Below are 23110 nucleotides of genomic sequence, written 5' to 3'. Positions count from 1 at the left end.
TCCATAAACGCATGCCTTTTGTATTCATATCATGCCACTTCGTGTAATTACAAGAAAATGAGAGAAATTTGGCTCGACTGTCAAGCTAAAACGAGAACAGGTTGGCAGAACACCAGCGCCCGAGATCTGGCAGATTGTGTGCGTGACGTCACGACAAGTGAAGAGAGTGCCACCGGCCACTAGGGGGGCAGCGCCTGTCTGCATCAATATAATTCCTTCTAGTGAGGGGAGAATTAGGGCTGTTTTGAGCTGTTTATGCTGATGCATTGTGTTCGTCCTGCACATATTCCAGGTTCCCTCATGAAGAAAAACCCCTCGTTGTCAATAAAAGAGAATTCAGAATTGACAGTGAGGGGTGTTTCTTCAACAAGAAAAAGGCTCAGTGCTTTAATACTGAATGGCGGCGATGATGGCAGACAATTTCGTTTCTAGTTTCAGCGACGAATCCGACGTAACGAATGTTCATCTAATGGTGACAAGGAGAGTTACGAAGCTTTAATCGGTGTTTTTGGTTACCAATTTGAGCCCAAACCAACGCCAATGCAGCGTAATGAAACGGTCATTGAGGGGAGCAATGACAGTAGCCACGTTTACATGCTGATTTTTATTCATACCGATTCAAATCATTCCGAATGGAAATTTCACATCAGCTGTTTACATGTCACTTCATCTATTCCGATCCAGCGTTTACATGTGACTGCCTTTATTCCAAAAGGACGTTTGACAACTGCCGTCTGACATGCGCAGATTAATCAAAACAAAGCGTCACGTTGCAAAACATGGAGATCGATCGTCAGATCAGCTGCTGTTTTAACTTTTCGAGTGGAAACAAAACTTCAGAATGATACGCCGTTCATTTAAAAAGTTGTGTGAGTGCGCTGTGCGTGTGCTTGGAAGCCATGTTGCAAGTGACGTCACCACGTCAGTACGGAGCATGCGCAGAAAGAACGCAACCAGACACCATTCCGCTTCCCTGTTTACATGATATAATTTTACTTCGAATCGGTTTGGGAAAAGGAATATTCCACCCCTGTGAATCGGAATGAAATTCCATTCGGTTTGGGCCTGTTCATTCCGAATGAGGTGTTTATATGGAACACATTTATTCGGTTTGAACAAATATTCCGATTGTAATTGGAATATTTGGCTCCATGTAAACGTGGCAACTGATGAAACATCGGCAGCAGATCGTGTGGGAAACACCAATGATTTGTTTTGCATTTCTTTTTGTGAAGCTGATACACCGTGACTGCAAAATAAAGGAATGCATAGAATAATGATCATTTATTGCGCTATCATAGCTTTTCGCTCTGCCAACAGACACAAATATGAATGGGATCAGAGGATTTGTTCTATATATTTTACGAACGATAATTTATACATGTGTCCAGTCCTGTATCCAATGTGTGACATTTTTTTAAATTATAAAAGAGTACTCACTCTGGCCATTTCGAGCTTGGCTGCTCCCCTCCTTTGCCTAGCCTTAGCCTCCTTTGCCCCTCATCGTCCTCTTTCTTGATATATCGGGACATTTAGGTAGCTGCGCGTGTATGGTCGGCGCCGCATCTCCTTTGAGCAGCAATCTTTTAGCAAAATCCGATTTCACTTGTCCATAGTTCGAGAAGCTTTCAGGTGGAAAATGCGCACCACAGAAAAGCGTGCCGGAGGCTGTGTCTAGAAAATTAGCCCTCTTTGCACGGACGAACTTTACCCATTGTCTGCGTAGTCCAGGTTTTTTATCGCGTTCGGGAACTCACGGATACTATATTCCGATAAATAACTATTTGTACACCACATAGCACAGCAGTTTTGAACCATTTTTGTGATGTGTTCGTCAAACAAATCCCAACGCTACTCTCTCGTCGTTAAAAAAAAACAATGGCACCTGGCTACGCCTCGACTGTCAAATCACTTGTCATGACGTCCCCGCCCCATTCGGCTGTTTCCGGAACACTTTCGGGAATGTTCGTCATTTTTGATCTATTTTCGATAATTGCTCATTAATGTGATTGATTTTTTTGTTAACTTTATCAATATTTGTTAACTTGGCACATAACGGTTCTATTGATGTCTCACACCCCCTTTGCCGCTACATACCCTTTAAAACGTGATGATCAATACATTAAAATAAGATGTTAATACATTAAAACGAGGTTTGCGATACTTAAAATGCGGTGACAATAGGTTGAAACAAGTTGTCATTTATTATTATAAAAAAGCCTTATGAGTCATATGACAATGTGGATAAATACTGCAACAGGCTACCATGTATAATACCTTTATTGATGGATTTGATTCAACATGTGTGAAATTTGTAGGCCATTACAATGCAAACATCTCTGATGGTAATTCCAATTTTGCAAAGGTCTTGCTACAAGATGCCTAAAATAATTTCAAGTTAAACTGTGAGGGACCATTATATAAGTATAGACAAAATGAACTCAATACAACTAATCGTTGAATTAATTGGCTGACTGGAGACGACCACAAGGAAATCCCCGCAGCCGATGGTTTGACACAAAGTTACCCTGAAGGACGCAAATCTGCAGGTACAATACCGCCAGTACTGGAAGGGCCTAGCTCACCTGGTCAGAAACCAGCCCCAATGCAAAAGCCGTGATGATGATGATCTCTGAATTTGGTAATTTTTGTGCATCTAGTGTAAAATCTGAGAATTTCACAGCCATTTTAAGTTTTGTTAAACTTACATACAAAATAATTCATTGGGGTTTTATTTGGGAACGACTTTCAGTTTTTTGATGCCGCTGCTGATGGAGACTCATATACAGTGTGTCACAAAAGTGAGTACACCCCTCGCATTTCTGCAGATATTTAAGTATTGTATATTTTTTCATGGGAAAACACTGACAAAATGAAACTTTGACACAATAAAAGTAGTCTGTGTGCAGCTTATATAATAAATAATTTCCCCCCTGAAAATAAATCAAAATATACTAGGGCTGTCAAAATTATCGCGTTAACGGGCGGTAATTTTTAAAAATTAATCACATTAAAATATTTGACGCGATTAACGCACATGCCCCGCTCAAACAGATTGAAATGACAGCACAATGCAATGTCCATTTGTTACTTGCGTTTTTTGGTGTTTTGGCGCCCTCTGCTGGTGCTTGGGTGCGACTGATTTTATGGGCTTCAGCACACATGAGCATTGTGTAATTATTGACATCAACAATGGCGGGCTACTAGTTTATTTTTTGATTGAAAATTTTACAAATTTTATTAAAACGAAAACATTAAGAGGGGTTTTAATATAAAATTTCTATAACTTGTACTAACATTTATCTTTTAAGAACTACAAGTCTTTCTACCCATGGATCGTTTTAACAGAATGTTAATGCCATCTTGTTGATTTATTGTTATGATAAACAAATACAGTACTTATGTGCCGTATGTTGAATGTATATATATTCATCTTGTGTCTTATCTTTCCATTCCAACAATAATTTACAGAAAAATATGGCATATTTTATAGATGGTTTGAATTACGATTAATTACGATAAATTAATTTTTAAGCTGTAGTTAACTCGATTAAAAATTTTAATCGTTTGACAGCCCTAAAATATACCCATTAATAGCTAAACCTCTGGCAACATAAGTGAGTACAACCCTTAGAAACTACATCCCTAAATGTCCAAACTGAGTACTGCTTGTCATTTTCCCTCCCAAATGTCATGTGACTCGTGTTACTAGGTCCAGGTGTGCATAGGGAGCAGGTGTGTTCAAATTAGTAGTGCAGCTCTCACACTCTGTCATACTGGTCAGTGGTCACTGAGAGTTCCAACATGGCACCACATGGCAAACAACTCTCTGAGGACCTTAAAAGACATATTGTTGCGCTATATGAAGATGGCCAAGGCTGCACTCTACATCAAATTGGTGTGCATGGCTGTCACCCCGGGAGGAAGCCTCTTCTAAAGACGGTGCACAAGAAAGCTCGTAAGCAGTTTGCTGAAGACATGTCAACAAAGCACATGGATTACTGGAACTGTGTCCTATGGTCTGATGAGACGAAGATTCATTTGTTTGGTTCCGACCGATGGTCTCAAGCATGTGTGGAGGCGATCAGATGAGGAGTACAAAGATAAGTGTGTCATGCCTACAGTCAAGCATGGTGGTGGGAATGTCATGGTCTGGGCTGCATGAGTGCTGCAGGTGTTGGAGAGTTACAGTCCATTGAGGGAAACATGAACTCCAACATGTACTGTGAAATACTGCAGCAGAGTATGATCCCCTCCCCCCAGAAACTGGTTCGCAGGGCAGTGTTCCAGCATGACAATGACCCCAAACACACTTCCAAGATGACCACTGCTTTACTGAAGAGGCTAAGGGTAAAGGTGATGGACTGGCCAAGCATGTCTCCAGACTTTAACCCAATAGAACATCTTTGGGGGATCCTCAAACAGAAGGTGGAGGTGCGCAAAGTCTCAAATATCCGGAAGCTCCGCAACATCGTCGTGGAAGAGCATTCCAGTGGCAACCTGTGAAGCTCTGGTCAACTCCATGCCCAGGAAAGTAAAGGTAGTTCTGGACAATAGTGGTGGCCACACAAAATATTGACAGTTTGCATGCTGTATGTTAATATTGACAACTTTCACTAAGCACACCTATGCTCACCTGGACCTAGTAACACTAACGAGTCAAATGACATTTTGGAGGGAAAATGACAAGCAGTACTCAATTTGGATATTTAGGGATGTAGTTTCTAAGGGGTGTACTCACTTTTGTTGCCAGGGGTTTAGATATTAATGGCTATATTTTGAGTTATTTTGAGGGGAAAATAAATTATTATATAAGCTGCACACAGACGTCTTTTCATTGTATGAAAGAGTCATTTTGTCCCATGAAAAGATATAAATACCTGCAGAAATGCGAGGGGTGTACTCACTTTTGTGATACACTGTATGTCTAAGGGAGGTGCCTGTTTTGGGTTTTAGGCCGCTCGCAGCTTTGTTTTTGAAAATATTTTGAATTAGGAGTTTTTGAAAATAAGCCCGCAGCCCGCGCCCCGTTCCCTGTCAACTGATAGTGAAGTCTATGCACTGGTTATGACTAGAGATGTCCCGATCGATCTGGTCCGATCATGTCATTTTCAAAGGATCGGAATTGGCAAAAAAATATCAGACATGCCTTTTTTTTAATATATCTAAATTTTTAAATTAAATCGTTTTCTAATTGTATTTAACGTTACAGACAAAATGTCTTACATTCATCCAGAGTCTTTAGTTTTGGCTTAAAGTAGGGCTATCAAATTTATCGCGTAAACGGCGGTAATTAAATTTTTTTTGATTAATCACGTTAAAATATTTAATGCAATTAACCCATGCGCTGCACGACCCACTCACGCATTGTCGCGTTCAATCCGCCGTTTACCTATATATAGAGCTAACAGGCAGCGTAAAATGAGTAGAGAGAATTTTGGCAGTCTTTGGAGCCTGTTTTTTATTGGCTAAAGCCTTAAAATCCCTCTCTCAACAATTAGAAATATTGTGGGAAGCAATGTGGGGAAGACCGGTAGTGGTTGATCTTTTCCTTAACACTATGTTACTTCCCAACGCAGAGAAGATATATCAATTGGTGCCACTACGCACGGTCATGGTTGCACTTCCCATCATGCATTTGGACAGAACAGTTAAATGGCTAAAGTATCATTTACTGAAAGCTCAACAAATACACTAGATGGCAATATTTAGTCACAATATACAAAGTCACATTTATCCTTTAAGAATTACAAGTCTTTCTATCCGTGGATCCCTCTCACAGAAAGAATGTTAATAATGTAAATGCCATCTTGAGGATTTATTGTCATAATAAACAAATACAGTACTTATGTACTGTATGTTGAATGTATATATTTGTCCGAGTTTTATTCTTTTTTTTCTTAATGCATTGCCAAAATGTATATGATCGGGAAAAATTATCGGGAATGCTTGGAATTGAATCGGGAGCAAAAATAAAGCAATCGGATCGGGATATATCGGGATCGGCAGATACTCAAACTAAAACGATCGGGATCGGATCGGGAGCAAAAAAACATGATCGGAACAACCCTAGTTATGACACTCTCAAAAATGTAAATATATTGGAGAAAAGTTTGTGACATCATCTTTTGGTGATTCATTAATAAAAATATGTACAATAAGGCATGTTTGAACTGTTAATTTAGTTTGTAACTATACATGGAAAAATCAACCTCCAATTTCACACAAAAAAGGCTCGGGGTCTAAAGGGTTAAGGTGACTCAATCTTTAGCCGCATCTGTGCAAGCAGAAGGTTTTTCTCCAGTGTGTGTTTTCATGTGATTTTGAAAGGTTTTCCTTACAGCGAAACGCCGACCACAAATTGAGCAGGCAAAAGGTTTTTCACCAGTGTGGGTCCTTGCGTGTGATGTCAAGCGGCTTTTGTAAACAAAACCTTTGCCACAAACTGTGCACGCGAAACGTTTTTCGCCAGTGGGGGTTCTTGTGTGTTTGATTAAGGCACTCTCGTGACTGAATATTTGGCCGTCCACTGAGCAGGGAAAAGATTTTTCTCCGGAGTGGGTTCTCATGTGCTTTTTTAAGTCTCGCTTATCAATGTAACTTTGACCACAAATTGAGCAGGCAATTTTTTTCCGCTTTTCTCCGGTGTGTGTTTTTATGTGGATTTGTAAGTTTCGGTTTTGAGTGTAACCTCGACCACAAATCGAGCAGACAAAAGGTTTTTCTCCAGTGTGGGTTCTTGTGTGTGTTTTTAAGTTGTACTTGTGACTAAATCTTAGACCGCATACTGAGCAGACATAAGGTTTTTCACCAGTGTGGCACCTCATATGCACACGACAATTATAGCTCTTAGCAAAGGTTTTCCCACACTGAGAGCATTTACAGTGTTTGTCGTCTGTTGAGCTGCTGCTGCTGCTCTCGCTCAGATCATCTTCATTCTTCAAGGGCTCAACAGTCCACCTGTTGATACCTTCCTCCTGTTGACAGGGCTCTGGCTTCTCTTTGATTTGTGGGGGCTTAACATCCTCTTCAACACCAGGAGATTCTGGGTCCTGTTGCTCAGGACCAAGATATTTGCTGAAACCTGCAAGATGCAAAAAGACATTTTATGGACCGTCTATCCATCAAGTAGGCCGCGAGGTTAGACTGGCTGAGAGAGCGTGCACGTATTAGATACATTCTGGGCTGTCATTTCCATGACAACAAAGCGCCAATTGGCAGGTAGTCATCGTGCATTGAAACTAGAGCCGGGCGGTTTAGCGAAAATTTACCGTTAGCGAGATGGTTCACGATGACTGACATCATTTTGATTTCATGGTGGTAAATTCGATATTTTAATGAAATGAAAAAATAAAGTCTTTTCATCCCGCTTTGACTCTGCGTTGTTCGGCTATGTTCATTCCCCTTTAAGTATGAATGAATTTATTGTCATTTTCATCATCATCATAATTATCGACAGTTTCAGAGTGTGGAATTTGCCCGAAAGACGACAACAAAGGAAAGACGGGAAAAAGCAGATGCTTATCGAGACCCGTCCCCCAACAGCCCGGGACGCACAGTCAAGCATTTTTGTGTTACAGTCCAGTTATTATCAGTTTTTTTTTCTTCGTTTTCTTTATTTCACATATCATTCAAAAGTCATTGATTGCCATGGAATTTCACATATTGTCAATTTGAGTGGGTTCATTGTATCAGCTGATGTCCAAGTTGGTGTAGGGAGTTTAGCTTATTTCTATATTTCTTAGAACCTACGTTCACTCAGCGGTTCAAACTACAATATACAAAATCTTCTCCTCGCAGGCCATGTCCTTGGGAGACTCATACAGCGCTGTTTTCTTTTTGCAAGCGTTGATAAGCGTCTTGGTCATCCAAGGTTTGTTTTGCATTCTTTGTCTCGTGGGAGTCAACTTAACCCGGCAGTCTTATCGTAAAGCACCCATAAGCTGCACTCACATTGTTTGCATTATAAACATCATTCCAGTCTTACAGTGCCTTGCAAAAGTATTCGGCCCCCTTGAACCTTGCAACCTTTCGCCACATTTCAGGCTTCAAACATAAAGATATAAAATTTTAATTTTTTGTCAAGAATCAACAACAAGTGGGACACAATCGTGAAGTGGAACAAAATTTATTGGATAATTTAAACTTTTTTAACAAATAAAAAACTGAAAAGTGGGGCGTGCAAAATTATTCGGCCCCCTTGCGTTAATACTTTGTAGCGCCACCTTTTGCTCCAATTACAGCTGCAAGTCGCTTGGGCTATGTTTCTATCAGTTTTGCACATCGAGAGACTGACATTCTTGCCCATTCTTCCTTGCAAAACAGCTCGAGCTCAGTGAGGTTGGATGGAGAGTGTTTGTGAACAGCAGTCTTCAACTCTTTCCACAGATTCTCGATTGGATTCAGGTCTGGACTTTGACTTGGCCATTCTAACACCTGGATACGTTTATTTTTGAACCATTCCATTGTAGATTTGGCTTTATGTTTTGGATCATTGTCCTGTTGGAAGATAAATCTCCGTCCCAGTCTCAGGTCTTGTGCAGATACCAACAGGTTTTCTTCCAAAATGTTCCTGTATTTGGCTGCATCCATCTTCCCGTCAATTTTAACCATCTTCCCTGTCCCTGCTGAAGAAAAGCAGGCCCAAACCATGATGCTGCCACAACCATGTTTGACAGTGGGGATGGTGTGTTCAGGGTGATGAGCTGTGTTGCTTTTACGCCAAACATATCGTTTTGCATTGTGGCCAAAAAGTTCAATTTTGGTTTCATCTGACCAGAGCACCTTCTTCCACATGTTTGGTGTGTCTCCCAGGTGGCTTGTGGCAAACTTTAAACGAGACTTTTTATGGATATCTTTGAGAAATGGCTTTCTTCTTGCCACTCTTCCATAAAGGCCAGATTTGTGCAGTGTACGACTGATTGTTGTCCACTGGACAGACTCTCCCACCTCAGCTGTAGATCTCTGCAGTTCATCCAGAGTGATCACGGGCCTCTTGGCTGCATCTCTGATCAGTTTTCTCCTTGTTTGAAAAGAAAGTTTGGAAGGACGGCCGGGTCTTGGTAGATTTGCAGTGGTCTGATGCTCCTTCCATTTCAATATGATGGCTTGCACAGTGCTCCTTGAGATGTTTAAAGCTTGGGAAATCTTTTTGTATCCAAATCCGGCTTTAAACTTCTCCACAACAGTATCTCGGACCTGCCTGGTTTGTTCCTTGGTTTTCATAATGCTCTCTGCACTTTAAACAGAACCCTGAGACTATCACAGAGCAGGTGCATTTATACGGAGACTTGATTACACACAGGTGGATTCTATTTATCATCATCGGTCATTTAGGACAACATTGGATCATTCGGAGATCCTCACTGAACTTCTGGAGTGAGTTTGCTGCACTGAAAGTAAAGGGGCCGAATAATATTGCACGCCCCACTTTTCAGTTTTTTATTTGTTAAAAAAGTTTAAATTATCCAATAAATGTTGTTCCACTTCACGATTGTGTCCCACTTGTTGTTGATTCTTGACAAAAAAATTAAATTTCATATCTTTATGTTTGAAGCCTGAAATGTGGCGAAAGGTTGCAAGATTCAAGGGGGCCGAATACTTTTGCAAGGCACTGTAAGTTTAGAGATCTTTTTTTCATGTTTTCAATGTTTTGATCAGTTCTGATTCTTTTGTACACTGTCTTTGTCGGATTTACGCAGTGGTTGCGTGGAGTGTAGTTGTGAAGATAGGCAGATGGTCGGTGATATCACAGCAATGTTGTATCCGTGCAAATTAAAGTCAGTTCCTTTGTTTTCAAACTTGTTATTGAAGCTCTGTAGATATTCGTCAATGCTTTCAAAAAAAATTTTTATAGACTCCTGGCGTAGAAGTGGATTTGTTTCAGCTTACCGTCCACAATGGAATTGTAGTACTGCTCTGCTGTGTAGTACTTACAGTTGTTCGACATGTTATTGTAAAAGTTGTCAGGATCAAGATTATCAGTTGGGTCATCATGGTACTCATCAATCTGATCATCCAAAAGGTAGTAACAGGTGTCATCATAAATTTTCTAACGAGGTCAGCTCTTCCAGGCTTATCATTACTCTTATCTTCATGTCTTGCGACTTGACAAGGATTTTGCAATCAGAAACCCAGGTGCTGGCAATTTTCCCCTCTTTTTTGAGCTGACGTGCTTTTCTAGCTATGTGGCCATTTCGGCGAGTCAAGTTGTCATTCAGAAAAATCTTCGTTCCTTTCAGGCGGTGGCGCTGGTCAAGCAGGGAAACCTTGCTCTTATGGTCTGCCAATTTCACGACCACCGTCGCCGGTCTTCTCCCCCCAGTTGCGAGCAGAAAGCAGTGACGGATGTCCTGCGGGTCGACCTTTATTCCAAATTCTTGCAGCATGTCAATTGCCTGTTGAGCCACAGGTGGGCCAGCGGCCTCGGCATATGATCTGGGCGTCAGTTGTAATCCAGAGATGATGAGATCATTTGCGCATCTTCCTTGGTCGAGATCATCAGCCAGAATTTCCAGCCTCCTTCTCCTCAACCACTTGCTTGAGCTTCTCGTTTTCCGCGCGCATCAGCTGTAATTCTTTCATGACTTCCCGATTCTGGCTTTGAATCAGGTTAGTCAGAGAAGCCTCCAGGTTGGTCAGAGGGGCCAGAGAGGCCACTATTTTCTGGATGGAGGATTTGACTTCATCCAGATCCTCAAGTTTTCCGAGTCATACTGGAGTCGTATTTTTCAGGCTGGTCCCGGCCCTGAGCGCTTATCTGTCAAGATAGGAGCGTGCCCTTCAGGAGCTCAGAGTGTGCGTCTGTATACTTCAAGCAGTGAGAGCAGAATGAGCAGAAGTACATAAAAATTAGGGCTGTCAAACGATTAAAATTTTTAATCGAGTTAATCACAGCTTAAAAATTCATCTTAATTAATCGCAATTCAACCCATCGCTAAAATATGCCATATTTTTCTGTAAATTATTGTTGGAATGGAAAGATGAGACACAAGACGGACATAAACATTCAATAAACTGTACATAAGTACAGTATTTGTTTATTATAATAATAATTCCACAAGAGGGCATTAACATTATTAACATTCTTTCTGTTAAAGGGATCCACGGATAGAAAGACTTGTAGTTCTTAAAAAATAAATTTGAGTACAAGTTATAGTAATTTTATAATAAAAAAAGAACTTCTCCTGCTCCGACCAAATGCATGATGGGAAGTTGGGCAAACACGACTGTCATAGTTGGCTGCAAATGATATACAGTATGTTCTGCTTTGTGTTGAATTAGGCGTGTTACGAAAAAGAATGTCTCCTGCTCTGCCCAAATGCATGATGGGAAGTTGGGCAACAATGACTGTCAATGGTGGCTGCAAATGGTATACAGTATGTCCTGCGTTGTGTTCAATTAGGCGTTAAGTAAAAGAATGTCTCCTGCTCTGCCCAAATGCATGATGGGAAGTTGGGCCACCATGACTGTCAGTAGTGGCTGCAAATGGTATACAGTATGTCCTGCCTTGTGTTCAATTAGGCGTTAAGTAAAAGATTGTCTCTTGCTCCACCCAAATGCATGATGGGAAGTTGGGCAACCAAGACTGTTAGTAGTGGCTGCCAAGCTTAAGCCAAAAAAGGCACGGTTCAATGAACGCCTGTGTCCACTGACATTTCTCTGCCTTTTCGCCCTCAATGTGGTAAAATGGTCTCATTGTAAACTGTTTGAGGCAACGCATGAACAGGTCATTCCGTGCATGCGTTAATTGCGTCAAACATTTTAACTTGATTCATTTGAAAAAAAATAATTATCGCCCATTAACGCGATAATTTGACAGCCCTGATAAAAATATCTTACAAGACATAAAGGATACGCATTCAAGTATGAACATTTATAACAGCTTGTATGACTTGAACAATGTACAACATAATAAAAATCAATATGACCTCTGCGCAAACATGTCGTTGTAACGCAAATGACTTACAGCATGAACAGTACACTTCAAACAGACAAGTTATTGTTAATGACTGTTGTGACATAATTACTCAACACAAGTGTTTACTTCAAGCTTTCAGGTTTTTTTTCCCCAGAGCATTTTTTTGGATCTCAGCGCCGCATTCGACACGGTTGATCACAACATACTACTCAGCAGATTGGAACAGTGGGTAGGGCTTACTGACATTGTTCTTCAGTGGTTCACATCCTATTTACATGATAGGGATTTGTGTCAATCAGAAACCATCAGTCAGAACGAACCAAGTTCACGTCTGGAGTCCCTCAAGGGTCAATTCTTGGACCACTCTTATTTAACATCTATATGCTTCCCCTACCTCAGACTATGGAACAGTATGACATCTCCTATCACACCTAAGCAGATGACACACAACTCTACATTTCTGTGTCCCCACATGATTATAGTCCCTTAGTCTCCCTGAGTAAATGCATTCATCATATCAATGAATGGATGTGCCAGAATTTTCTCCAGTTAAATGTGGAGAAGACAGAAGTGATCATTTTTGGGCCAAAAAAGGAGAGGTCAAAGATAAGCAGGCACCTTAGCACAATGTCACTCACAGCTACAAATCATGTCAGAAATCTTGGCGTAATTATTGACTAAGTCCTAAAATTTGATAGCCATCTGAAGTCCGTCACTCAAATCTGCTTATTACCACCTAAAAAATATAGCCAGAATTAAGGGGCTTCTGACTCAACAAGACATGGAAAAACTTATGCATGCACTCATTTTCAGCAGATTGGAGTATTGCAATGGTATATTTACACGTCTTGATAAAAAATCAGTCAGGAAGCTGCAGCTAGTACAGAATGCTGCAGCCAGAGTCCTCACAAATACAAGGAAACTGGACCGCATTACACCGGTTTTGAAATCGCTACACTGGCTTCCAGTGAGTCAAAGGATAGACTATAAAATACTACTGCTCATCTACAAAACACTTAATATCCTTGGACCAAAATACATGCTTGATTTGTTAGATTCCTATGAATCATCTAGACCCCTAAGGTCGTCTGGAACCGGTCTCCTGCATGTTCCAAGAACAAGAACCAAGCAGGGTGAGGCAGCATTTAGTTATCATGCTCCTCACCTCTGGAACAAGTTACCTGAAGGTCTGAAGTATGCTCAGACTGTTAGCTCCTTTAAATCAGGGCTAAAAACGCTTTTGTTTATCACTGCATATCCAAAACTGTCCATATATTTCAGTCTATTTGATTTCTATTCCTCTTGTGCTTATCTCCATTGTTGATTTCGATTATTATACGTAGTAGTAGTATTTATTTTTATTTTTATTCTATTCGTGATTAAATGCTATTTTTATGTATAATTTTATTTCCTATTTCGATTGTCTTTGTTTTTACGTTCTATTGATGATCTTCATGTGATGTAAAGCAAATTGCCTTCTGTTGAATTCTGCTATATAAATAAAATTGCCTTTTCTTGCCTTTAAAAAATAAAAAATACATTCACGCACATATGCACCCGCCCCACACACACTTTAAGCTATACTGCTCTTATGCCAATGAAACATTTAAGATTTTATGATGGCAGTAATGACACATAATAAAGCACATAGAGAAAAATACCTGTGGCCATTAAACGGTCATATTATAGTCTACACTGTTGTAAACCTGTCGCGATATGCAATAAGTCAAATTATCGCACGGTAAATAAAATGAGGGCGGTAATTTTCCCGGCTGCGATTTATCGCCGCGTGTGTCAGAGGTTGCGCTAAACTTTTTCGTTGTCTTGACTGACAGGGTCATAAAAATCCGGTCATAATCTATTTTTATCCGTCACTTAAATTTTTAAAATGACAACAATGACAAATTCAATAGTATTTAGTTTTCATTCATTTTTAATCAATATTCTGTCTGAACAAGATTAACAGAGAATCCACACCGTGCCATCACACATCAAGCAGATGAATATGTATCTTTTTCTCCGCAGTGACAAAAACAGCTGACTGTGGCCCCAGTAGGTAGGCTACAAATGGAACAATGAAATTAACAGTTCACCTGCTGTGGCCTGAACACAGTCTCACACCTTCCTCCTGGTTTACATATGTCGCAAAACATTTTTCCATCCTCCCTTCTCAGCCAGGAGAACCCCTGCTCCCAATGAACTCTGTACTCCCTTCTGACCTCCTTGCTGCGGCTTGCTCGCTCAGTACTTGCCTTCATCCTCCTGTCCTGCATCGGTCCCTCTTTTTTCACCTCTTTTATCAACATCGTCGTCGTTTTGGGGCTTTTTGAAAAAACTTCGGACACTCAGTTGCCTTGACATTTTTCCGAGTAAGGCCAACGACGTCATGCATCAAGAGAGACAAGAGCTAATTAATATGCTCACTCGCCACCCTGTGGTCTGGGGTGTGAATTGCAACCTGTCAAAATGACAGATGGACTTCAGTTTTTTCCGTCACCGTTTTAAAAAACCGGTCAACGACGGAAAATATTCGGTTAACGCGACCCCTGGCGTGTGTGTGCTACGTGCACTCACCACATATGCGTGTTGATTACATATAAGACTCCTGTTGTATTCCCAGTTGTTTATAGGCCATCAACACGCCGTAGAATCAAAGTTCAGATATTCAAAATAAGGAAACACTTCTATATTAAACATGGTAAAACGTTAGCATTGCTACATTAAGGTTAATGGAAAAAAGACAATTACTAACCACTTTAGTCTGCTATAAAACATTGACAGTCTTCTCCATAACGCAAAATCGCGGTTAAATGGTCAAACATTACACATGAAAACTCACTGGATTAAAGAATTCGCAAGCGATGCGAACATTTAAAAATAAAAGCCAAACCCTAACCTAACCTAACCTAAAACCCTAACTAGCTTTAAAATTACTCATTATGCATTGTGCGTTTTTTAAAAATATTTTAATGTAGTTTGTGTTTTATTTAAGAATAACAATTTATTGCATTTCAATAGGTGATTTAATAGGATGTATTGTAACTATATTCGTGGTTGAATTGGTTAAAAAAAACAGGCAATAATGTCGCATATCGCACTAATTTATGAGACATTATATCGCCTATTAAAATTTTTTTATCGCGACAGGCCTACACTGTTGCATTATACTGAATGCCGAATTCTTTACCATCGTAAAAGCTATCAGTCGAGCTGGGAATATTTGGGCACCTAACGATTCGATTACGATTAAGAGGCTCCGATTCGATTATAAAACGATTACTGATCACTGATTGATTATTATGCACCCCCCTCCCCCCTTTTTATTTTTTTATTTTTAATTTTATTTATTTATTTTTTTAAATAAATGTTTCGTACATTAGTTCCAAAATTGTTCAAAAATACTCTCAGGCTAAACCAAACTACTATTTCAGTATCAAGTTAACATACAGCAGTAAACAAATATATATACAAAAATAACAGTAAATAAAAAACTCCAGTCCCCATTCTGTATCAGCAGCTTTAAACTACATTCAATTAATTTAATGTTGTGAATCAACCGTTAAAGTTGTTAAAATTGCTCCCGTTATTCCATAATTTCCCTTTTGTCTACTTTCGACATGTGAAAGTTTTAAAACTATTTTAAAGATTGATTCAAGTCAATATTTTACCGATTTAGGAATATTTTAGATAAAAAGTTAATTAGGTTTGCCTGGAAGGTTCGCTACAACAGCCTTGCAGGGAAGTGTACTGCTTTAAGATGGCGGCCGTTTACTAACGCCTGCATCTAGCTTTTTGTAGGTGTGCTGATAACGCTACCGAATCTATATTGCATCTAGTCCTATATAAATGATATCTACCGTAACATTATGTTGATGTACTTTGTAGCAGCTTTTCGGCAGCAGTCAGGTATGTTGTTGTGTTTTTTTATCTCGTGGCATGAGTTGAGCTATAGCCGTGAGTTGAGCATTGGCATTACCCGAGGGGCCGGGTAACGAGAAGCATGATGTTTAGCTACTAGTTCTCCCTCCGCTCCTCATTGACCGCGCAGCGCGCTGAGTGTGTTGTACTTCCGCTTTACTTGGCATATTTCAATAATCGGAATTTGGATGTTTGTGAATCGTTCTCGAATCTTCCACGGCCTAATCGCAAATAATCTAAGAATCGGAAATTTTGCACACCTCTAGCTATCAGAGAAATCCCGATTTAGGCAGACGCCATTGATGGCCATTTATGTCGAATCTATTGATGCCAATGTACTTGGATTCCATTGACGCATGTGTAAGTCGATGGCATTGACGGCTATGTACCTGTATGTGGCTTTGTAAGTCTTGCTTTACGGTGAAACCTCAACCACAAATTGAGCAGGCAAAAGGTTTTTCACCAGAGTGGGTTCTCGCGTGGGTGAAATTTTGCCCACAAACTCAGCATGTGTATGGGGAGAGATTTGTCTCAAAAATATTCTCACAAACACATCCGCGATTCACACATATTTTTTGTACATGCACAAATATATCCAAGATTTTCACATGTATTTTCGAGATCCACAAATATATTCGTGAGTTTCACATGTATTTTTGTAATCCTCAAATATATCCGTGAGTTTTACGTGTGTTTTTTAATGTTGTGTGTGCACTCATCATGAATTATTGTTTGCAAACATTCGAATTGTATTTGTGAATCGGCGGCCGCATGCATTTATTTTTGAGACAAACATAACAAGAAACGGTCAAATTTTCACACACAAGCGCATTCGCGATTCACACATGTGTTTTTCAAATTCACAAATACGTCCGCGATTCTCACAAATACATTAGTCATTTTCACATGTGTTTTTCAGTTCCACAAATACATCCGCGTTTTCCACATGTAATTTTCAAATCCACAAATACTTCCGCAAATTTCACGTGTTTTTTTAATGATGTGCGTGCAATTATCATGACTTGACATTTTTTAAGTATTCAGTTTTGCTTATGAATCGTTGGAGCTGTGTTTTTTAACAGCGAACACGCGCATTTATTTTTGAGACAAACGTCACTCGATGTCTGACCAAGATTTTCTCACACACAACAAGCCCACAATTTTCACGTGTCTCAAAACACCTCCGCTTCCACCCGATAGGTGGCAGTATTAAGCGCATAGACTGATTCCCAAACTTCAAGAACTATCAAGACGGCCCGTGTACCTTTTGGCCGTTTGTTTTTCCTTCTATATCTATATCCTTCAATATTTGTTTTCCTACGAGTTTGCTTTTACGATAAGCCTTGACCCGGGAAAAAGTTCTTCTTCAACAAGGCATCGTCTTCCGGGTCATGGCTTATTGAATTCTTTACAAAAACAAATCTTTATTCTTGGACAATTAGATGCAGAAGAAAATCATTTTTGTGTCACAACCTTTTAATTGCAACGGGCACCTGATGTCTTACGCGAAGTTTTTTTTATTATTTTCAGTTACCAGTTAGACCTCAGCAATATGCTATTGTTTATGATGCGATTCCTTCAGGATTCATTATGCTGTGCAGAAATGTAAGCCTGCAATTTCAAACTTATCTCCTCCAAAAATACTAAATTCAAGTGTGGGTAAATTATGTTAACTACATTACAAAAATTCGAATAGGATCATCATCAGGAACCTATATGTGGACTTCAAACTCAAATGGGAAAATGTCATTTTTTGTTTCTATAAGAATCGCAAGAATGAGTGTTTTTATTAATAATCTTCTCATTTTGCTATTGAAATTCTACCTCCACAAATTTATATTTAGCAAGTTTTTTTTTTTTTATCTCACTTTCATAACGAGAGTGTCTGCTACATAAATCTGTTTTTAAAAAAAATCAAATCACTCACTTTAATAATGAGAGTGTGCTACAAAAATCTGTTTTTAAAAAAAAATTATCTAAAAGCGGAAAAAACAATATTTGTGAAAAACTTTGTGAATAATTGATTACAGCATTATTCATTTTTTTTCTCTCTGATTTGTAATGTTTGAAATGTTTATGCCCCCTGCCATGTTTGTGTTGTTTTGTTTTTGGTTTGTATTGTTGATTCTTCATCTTTGTTTTTTTTTTGTTTTGTTTTTTTTGAAAGATGGATTAAGGCTCGTTTCCGTGTTCGCTGTTAAAAAACACAGCTTCAACGATTCACAAGCAAAACTGAATACTTAAAAAATGTCAAGTCATGATAATTGCACGCACATCATTAAAAAAAACACGTGAAATTTGCGGAAGTATTTGTGGATTTGAAAATTACATGTGGAAAACGCGGATGTATTTGTGGATCTGAAAAACACATGAAAATGACTAATGTTTTTGTGAGAATCGCGGACGTATTTGTGAATTTGAAAAACACGTGTGAATCGCGAATGCGCTTGTGTGTGAAAATTTGACCGTTTCCTGTTATGTTTGTCTCAAAAATAAATCCACGCGGCCGCCGATTCACAAATACAATTCGAATGTTTGCAAACAATAATTCATGATGAGTGCACGCACAACATTAAAAAACACACGTAAAACTCACGGATATATTTGAGGATTACAAAAACACATGTGAAACTCACGAATATATTTGTGGATCTCGAAAATACATGTGAAAATCTTGGATATATTTGTGCATCTACAAAAAATATGTGTGAATCGCGGATGTATTTGTGAGAATATTTTTGAGACAAATTTCTCCCCATACATGTGAACGTTATTCTCCAATGTGAGTACTTAGGTGGATTTTCAAGGTTCGCTTTTTAGCGAAACGCCGACCACAAATTGAGCAAACAAAGGGTTTTTCACCAGTGTGGGTTCTTGTGTGTAATATCAAGTTGGTCTTGCAGGTGAAATTTTGGCCACACACTGAGCAGGGAAAAGTTTTTTCACCGGTGTGGGTTATTGCCATGTGTCTTTTTAAGTTTAGCTTGGCAATGAAACCTCGACCACAAATTGAGCAGGCAAAAGGTTTTTCTCCGGTGTGGGTTTTTATGTGGTTTTGTAGGTTATGGTTTTCCGTGTAACTTCGACCACAAACTGTGCACACAAAAGGTTTTTCATCAGTGTGGGTTCTTGTGTGTGATGTTAGGTGGTGCTTGCAGCGGAATCTTTGACCACAAACGGAGCAGGCAAAAGGTTTTTCGCCAGTGTGGGTTTTTGCGTGCGTCCTTAAGTTGGACTTTTGACCAAATCTCTGACCGCAAACTGAGCAGACAAAAGGTTTTTCGCCAGTGTGGCACCTCATATGCACACGACAATTATAGCTCTTAGCAAAGGTTTTCCCGCACAGAGAGCATTTGCAGGGTTTGTCGTCACCGTGAAATTTCTCATGACCGTCATCGTTGTAAGACCAGTGTGACGTGGCGCCATTTCTAAATAAAATGTCTGCTTCTGTTGAGCTGCTGCGGCTTTCGCTCAGATCATCTTCACTCTTCAAGGGCTCACCAGTTCCCCTTTTGCTCCCTTCCTCATGTTGACAGGGCTCTGGATCCTCCTTTTTGACATGGGGGGGCTCAACATCCTCTTCAACACCAGGAAATTCTGGCACCCGCCGCTCAGGGCCAAGATATTTGCTGAAACCTGCAAGACGGAAAAAGTCAAAAAGTCATATTTTATGGACTGTCTGTTCAGCTAGTCGGCCGTGAGGTTAGACTGGCTGAGATAGAGCCTGCACGTATAAGATGCATTCTGGGCTGTCATTCCCATGACAACGATTCGCCTATTGGCAGGTAGTCATCGTGCATTGACAATGAAAAATTTACCGTTACAGACGGTGCTTAGTTTGTAAATCATAGGGTGCCGGAACGCAAAGTACATATGACAGCGCAGGGATGACGACACGGGCACAGGTCCTGGAACATACGCAGAAAATGGTGCTGAAAATAACGCAAATGTCCGCTTGCCATGCTGTGGGACGTTTTCTTTTTTTCTTTCTTTTCTTTGTGCTTTTCTGACTCATTCTGAACCATCTTCTTTCTTTCTGAAAAAAAAAGACAGTAAATGCAATTGTCTTTTTTGGCACGTTGAAATTAGGGATGTCCCGATCCAGGTTTTTGCACTTCCGATCTGATACCGATATTGTTTTGCACTTCCGATCCGATACTGGCCGATCCCGATACCGACCTATCTGAGCATGTGTTAAAGTTTAAAGTTATTTTGCCTCCTCACTTAGTTGTCAGACTCATCTTGAAAAAGGTTTTAGTACCCTTGATAACAACTAGCCAGCTGAATTAGGTGAGTTTGAATAACAAGAAACTGACCTGTTTATTCAGTGACAAACACAAAACATTATAAATAACAAACAGAAATGGCATAGTCAGTAAAACGTGCAAACAATATTGTAAACTGTCTTAAAAAAGCAAAACACACCAACAACCTCAGTGGAAAATCCCACAAATCCCCCAAGCTATCAGATGCTTTTAATGTTTCGTGCATTAGTTACAAAAATTGTATAAAAAGCCTCTCAGGTTTAAATAAACGACTACTTCAGTATCAAGTTAACATTTTAAAACAGCAAATAAAATACTCAAGTCCCCATTCTGTATCAGCAGCTTTAAACTACATTCAATTCATTTAATTTTGTGAATCAACTGTTAAAATTGCTCCCGTTATTCCATAATTTCCCTTCTGTCTACTTTTGACATGTGAAAGTTTTAAAACTGTTTTGAAGATAGATTTAAGTCAAGATTTTGCCGATTAAGGAGTAATTTAGATAAAAAGTTAATTAGTTTCGCTTGGAAGGTTCACAACAGCCTACTAGGGAAGTCTTCTGCTTTAAGATGGCGGCTGTTGCTAACGCCTTTGAGTCTGTCATTTTGCATCTAGGGTAAATATCCACGGTGAATGGGAACCTTTTGAAACTCCAAAAAGGCGCATACGCCTCTCCCTCATACAGAATGATTTTTCTTCAGCCGTTTGGCTGGCGTGATGCGAAAAATAAACGTATTAATCCGCAAAATCAGCTGAATCCTTCGTCCTCATACACAACAGTACGCTGTACAGTGAAGAGGACGTCTTCTACCGTACACGTCACAGCGCCCTCATCCTCAATGCAAGACCGAAGCAAGAAGTCACTCATTTTCATGACGCGGGATTCAAAAAACTAAATAAATATAGCGATCGCTTCCACACACATCCAAGTGGTCCATATCATTCAGGAGCATAAAATACCGCGTGTATTATGAAATAAACATGCTTTTTCGTGTCACATGCACTTTAAGATGGCGGCTGTTTACTAACGCATCTGGTTTTCAATACTTCAATGTTGCTCACGCAGTCGTGTCTGTCGTGTAGCATCTGGTTCTATATACATATGATATCTATTATCGCCAGTAAAACGACGTTGACATAGTTTGTTGCGGCTGTCAGCAGAAGTCAGGTATTCTTGTGTTTTTTATCCAGCGGCATGAGTTGAGCTAAAGCCGTGAGTTGAGCATTGGCATTACCCGGGTCTAAGACAAGTTATGTTTACTTTCGGGACGCAATGCGGTCAGTTTCTCACCGCATTGCGTCCCGAAGACCGCGCTGTGCATTAGTTCCGCTTTACTTGACATATTTCAATCATTGGGAATTTGGATGTTTGTGAATCGTTCTCGAATCTTCAGCGGCCGAATCGCGCGTTGGATGGTGCGTCTTTACTCACGTGAGATAATGGCTCGTCACCCAGAATGAATTCTTCGGCAACGACTCTTGTTATTCCCTGGGCTTTGGGACTGTCGAGTGCCAGTTTGTCACGCATAGCAAAAGTTTCTGCCAGTGTTGGTTGCGTAGGACCTTTCTTTTTGTCTTCGGTTTTCTTGACATACTCCTCATATTGTTTGTGGTGGTATTTCGCTAAATGCTTGATTAGGTTGGTTGCATTCAAACTTCTTACAGCTTTACCACTACGCTTGACTTTATTGTGGCATAAGTTGCTCTCTGCCTCTTCGTCTTTGTCGTCCTTTAAGGTGAAATGATCCCACACAGCTGGCATTTTTACCGATAAAGTCTCTCGGTAAATTGGGAGACGGTAATGTAAATGTAGTGTGTTGAAGGTGTGTTGTAAAATGCGGACCGGATTTTAGGGAAACCGAAGCAAAAACTGGAATGGATTATGTAAATCGGTGCGCTGGAAAACCCGGACCGGACTTTAAAAGTCTGGATCAGAATTTTTCCCGTGTTCCGATCCGATACCGATACGCATTTTTTTGCCCATATCGGCGTCCGATTCGATCCAAATATCGGATCGGGACATCTCTAGTTGAAATAGCATTTGATCCTGGCTGCTTGCTCCCCAGATGCCGCAAATTTCAAAAGGTTTTTATTTTTTTTCTTCTAATAACAATAATAATAACACATTTTATTTGAGCCCGCCTTTCTGGCACTCAAGGTCGCTGTACAATCATTTTAAAAAACAATTTGACAAATTCAAGACTAAAAACAGTAAAATAATTAAATCAATCAAATCAGGGATTATTAAAGATATGCGAGTCTGAACAGGTGAGTTTGGATTGAAAAAGGGGGAGTGAGTCTGTGTTGCTTATGTCAGGGCCATGATTTGTTGGTCCAGCTTTTCAGCGCATCAACAAATCATCGACTCTTTCATATGACGTTAAATTTTTATAAACAACATGCAATTATTGGGATTTGTTCTGTAAACTAATTTACGCATATTCTCATTTTATTTTATACTATAATGTCCGTAACTATGTGTAATATTCTGATATGTTTTCCGAGGCACCGTGAAGTGCACGCAACGTTACTGTTGTTTTGGTCACGTGACGCGGGAGTGAGATAGAGAGGCAAAGCCTGCCGACTTTGCCGAGAGCCCCAAGCTGTGCTCGTGCTGTTAGCTCCATGTGTTAATAAAGAAACAAAGTTGTCAACGCGTCGTGTGTTAGATACCTTTGTCAACAAAAAGCTCAAAACAAGACACTATGCACTAGGAGTGGGAACCTCTTGGTACCTCACGATACGATATGACTTGCGATACAAAGCTCACGATAACGATGATCTGACGATATGGCGACACAACGATTATCGATACATTGGTCAGGAAATCATTCTAGGATATTCTACAAACAACTAATTAACATAAAAACTTGTAGTGTGAATTGGAATGAGTTTATCACTAGTAGACGTCCAATCCATTTGAAGTGGGAGGGTGGCAGCGAATGAACGAATGTTCATTCGCTGCCATCCCTCCCACTTCAAACGGATTGAACGTCTATAGCTGTC

General features: G+C 39.9%; 1 protein-coding gene across 2 annotated transcripts in view; it reads right to left on the bottom strand.

Moving 5' to 3' along the window:
* Positions 1 to 536: 536 nt before the first annotated feature.
* Positions 537 to 23110, bottom strand: part of LOC130922851 (oocyte zinc finger protein XlCOF20-like) — a 39377-nt gene continuing 16803 nt past the window's right edge. The window contains exons 3-4 of one of the 2 annotated variants that reach the window (XM_057848039.1): positions 19340 to 19474; positions 539 to 7084 (exon numbers count right to left, since the gene is read on the bottom strand). In XM_057848039.1, the coding sequence (XP_057704022.1) occupies positions 6261 to 7084; positions 19340 to 19474 (959 nt within the window). In that variant the 3' untranslated portion in view covers positions 539 to 6260. Of the gene's footprint in view, positions 7085 to 19339; positions 19475 to 23110 lie in introns of both variants that reach the window. The other variant, XM_057848040.1, reaches the window with a different exon arrangement.

The sequence above is a fragment of the Corythoichthys intestinalis genome, chromosome 10, assembly GCF_030265065.1.
Source record: "Corythoichthys intestinalis isolate RoL2023-P3 chromosome 10, ASM3026506v1, whole genome shotgun sequence".
Lineage (NCBI taxonomy): Eukaryota > Metazoa > Chordata > Actinopteri > Syngnathiformes > Syngnathidae > Corythoichthys > Corythoichthys intestinalis.
The sequence above is the reverse complement of the archived record's forward strand: the minus strand, read 5'-3'. Positions and strand labels throughout refer to the sequence as shown.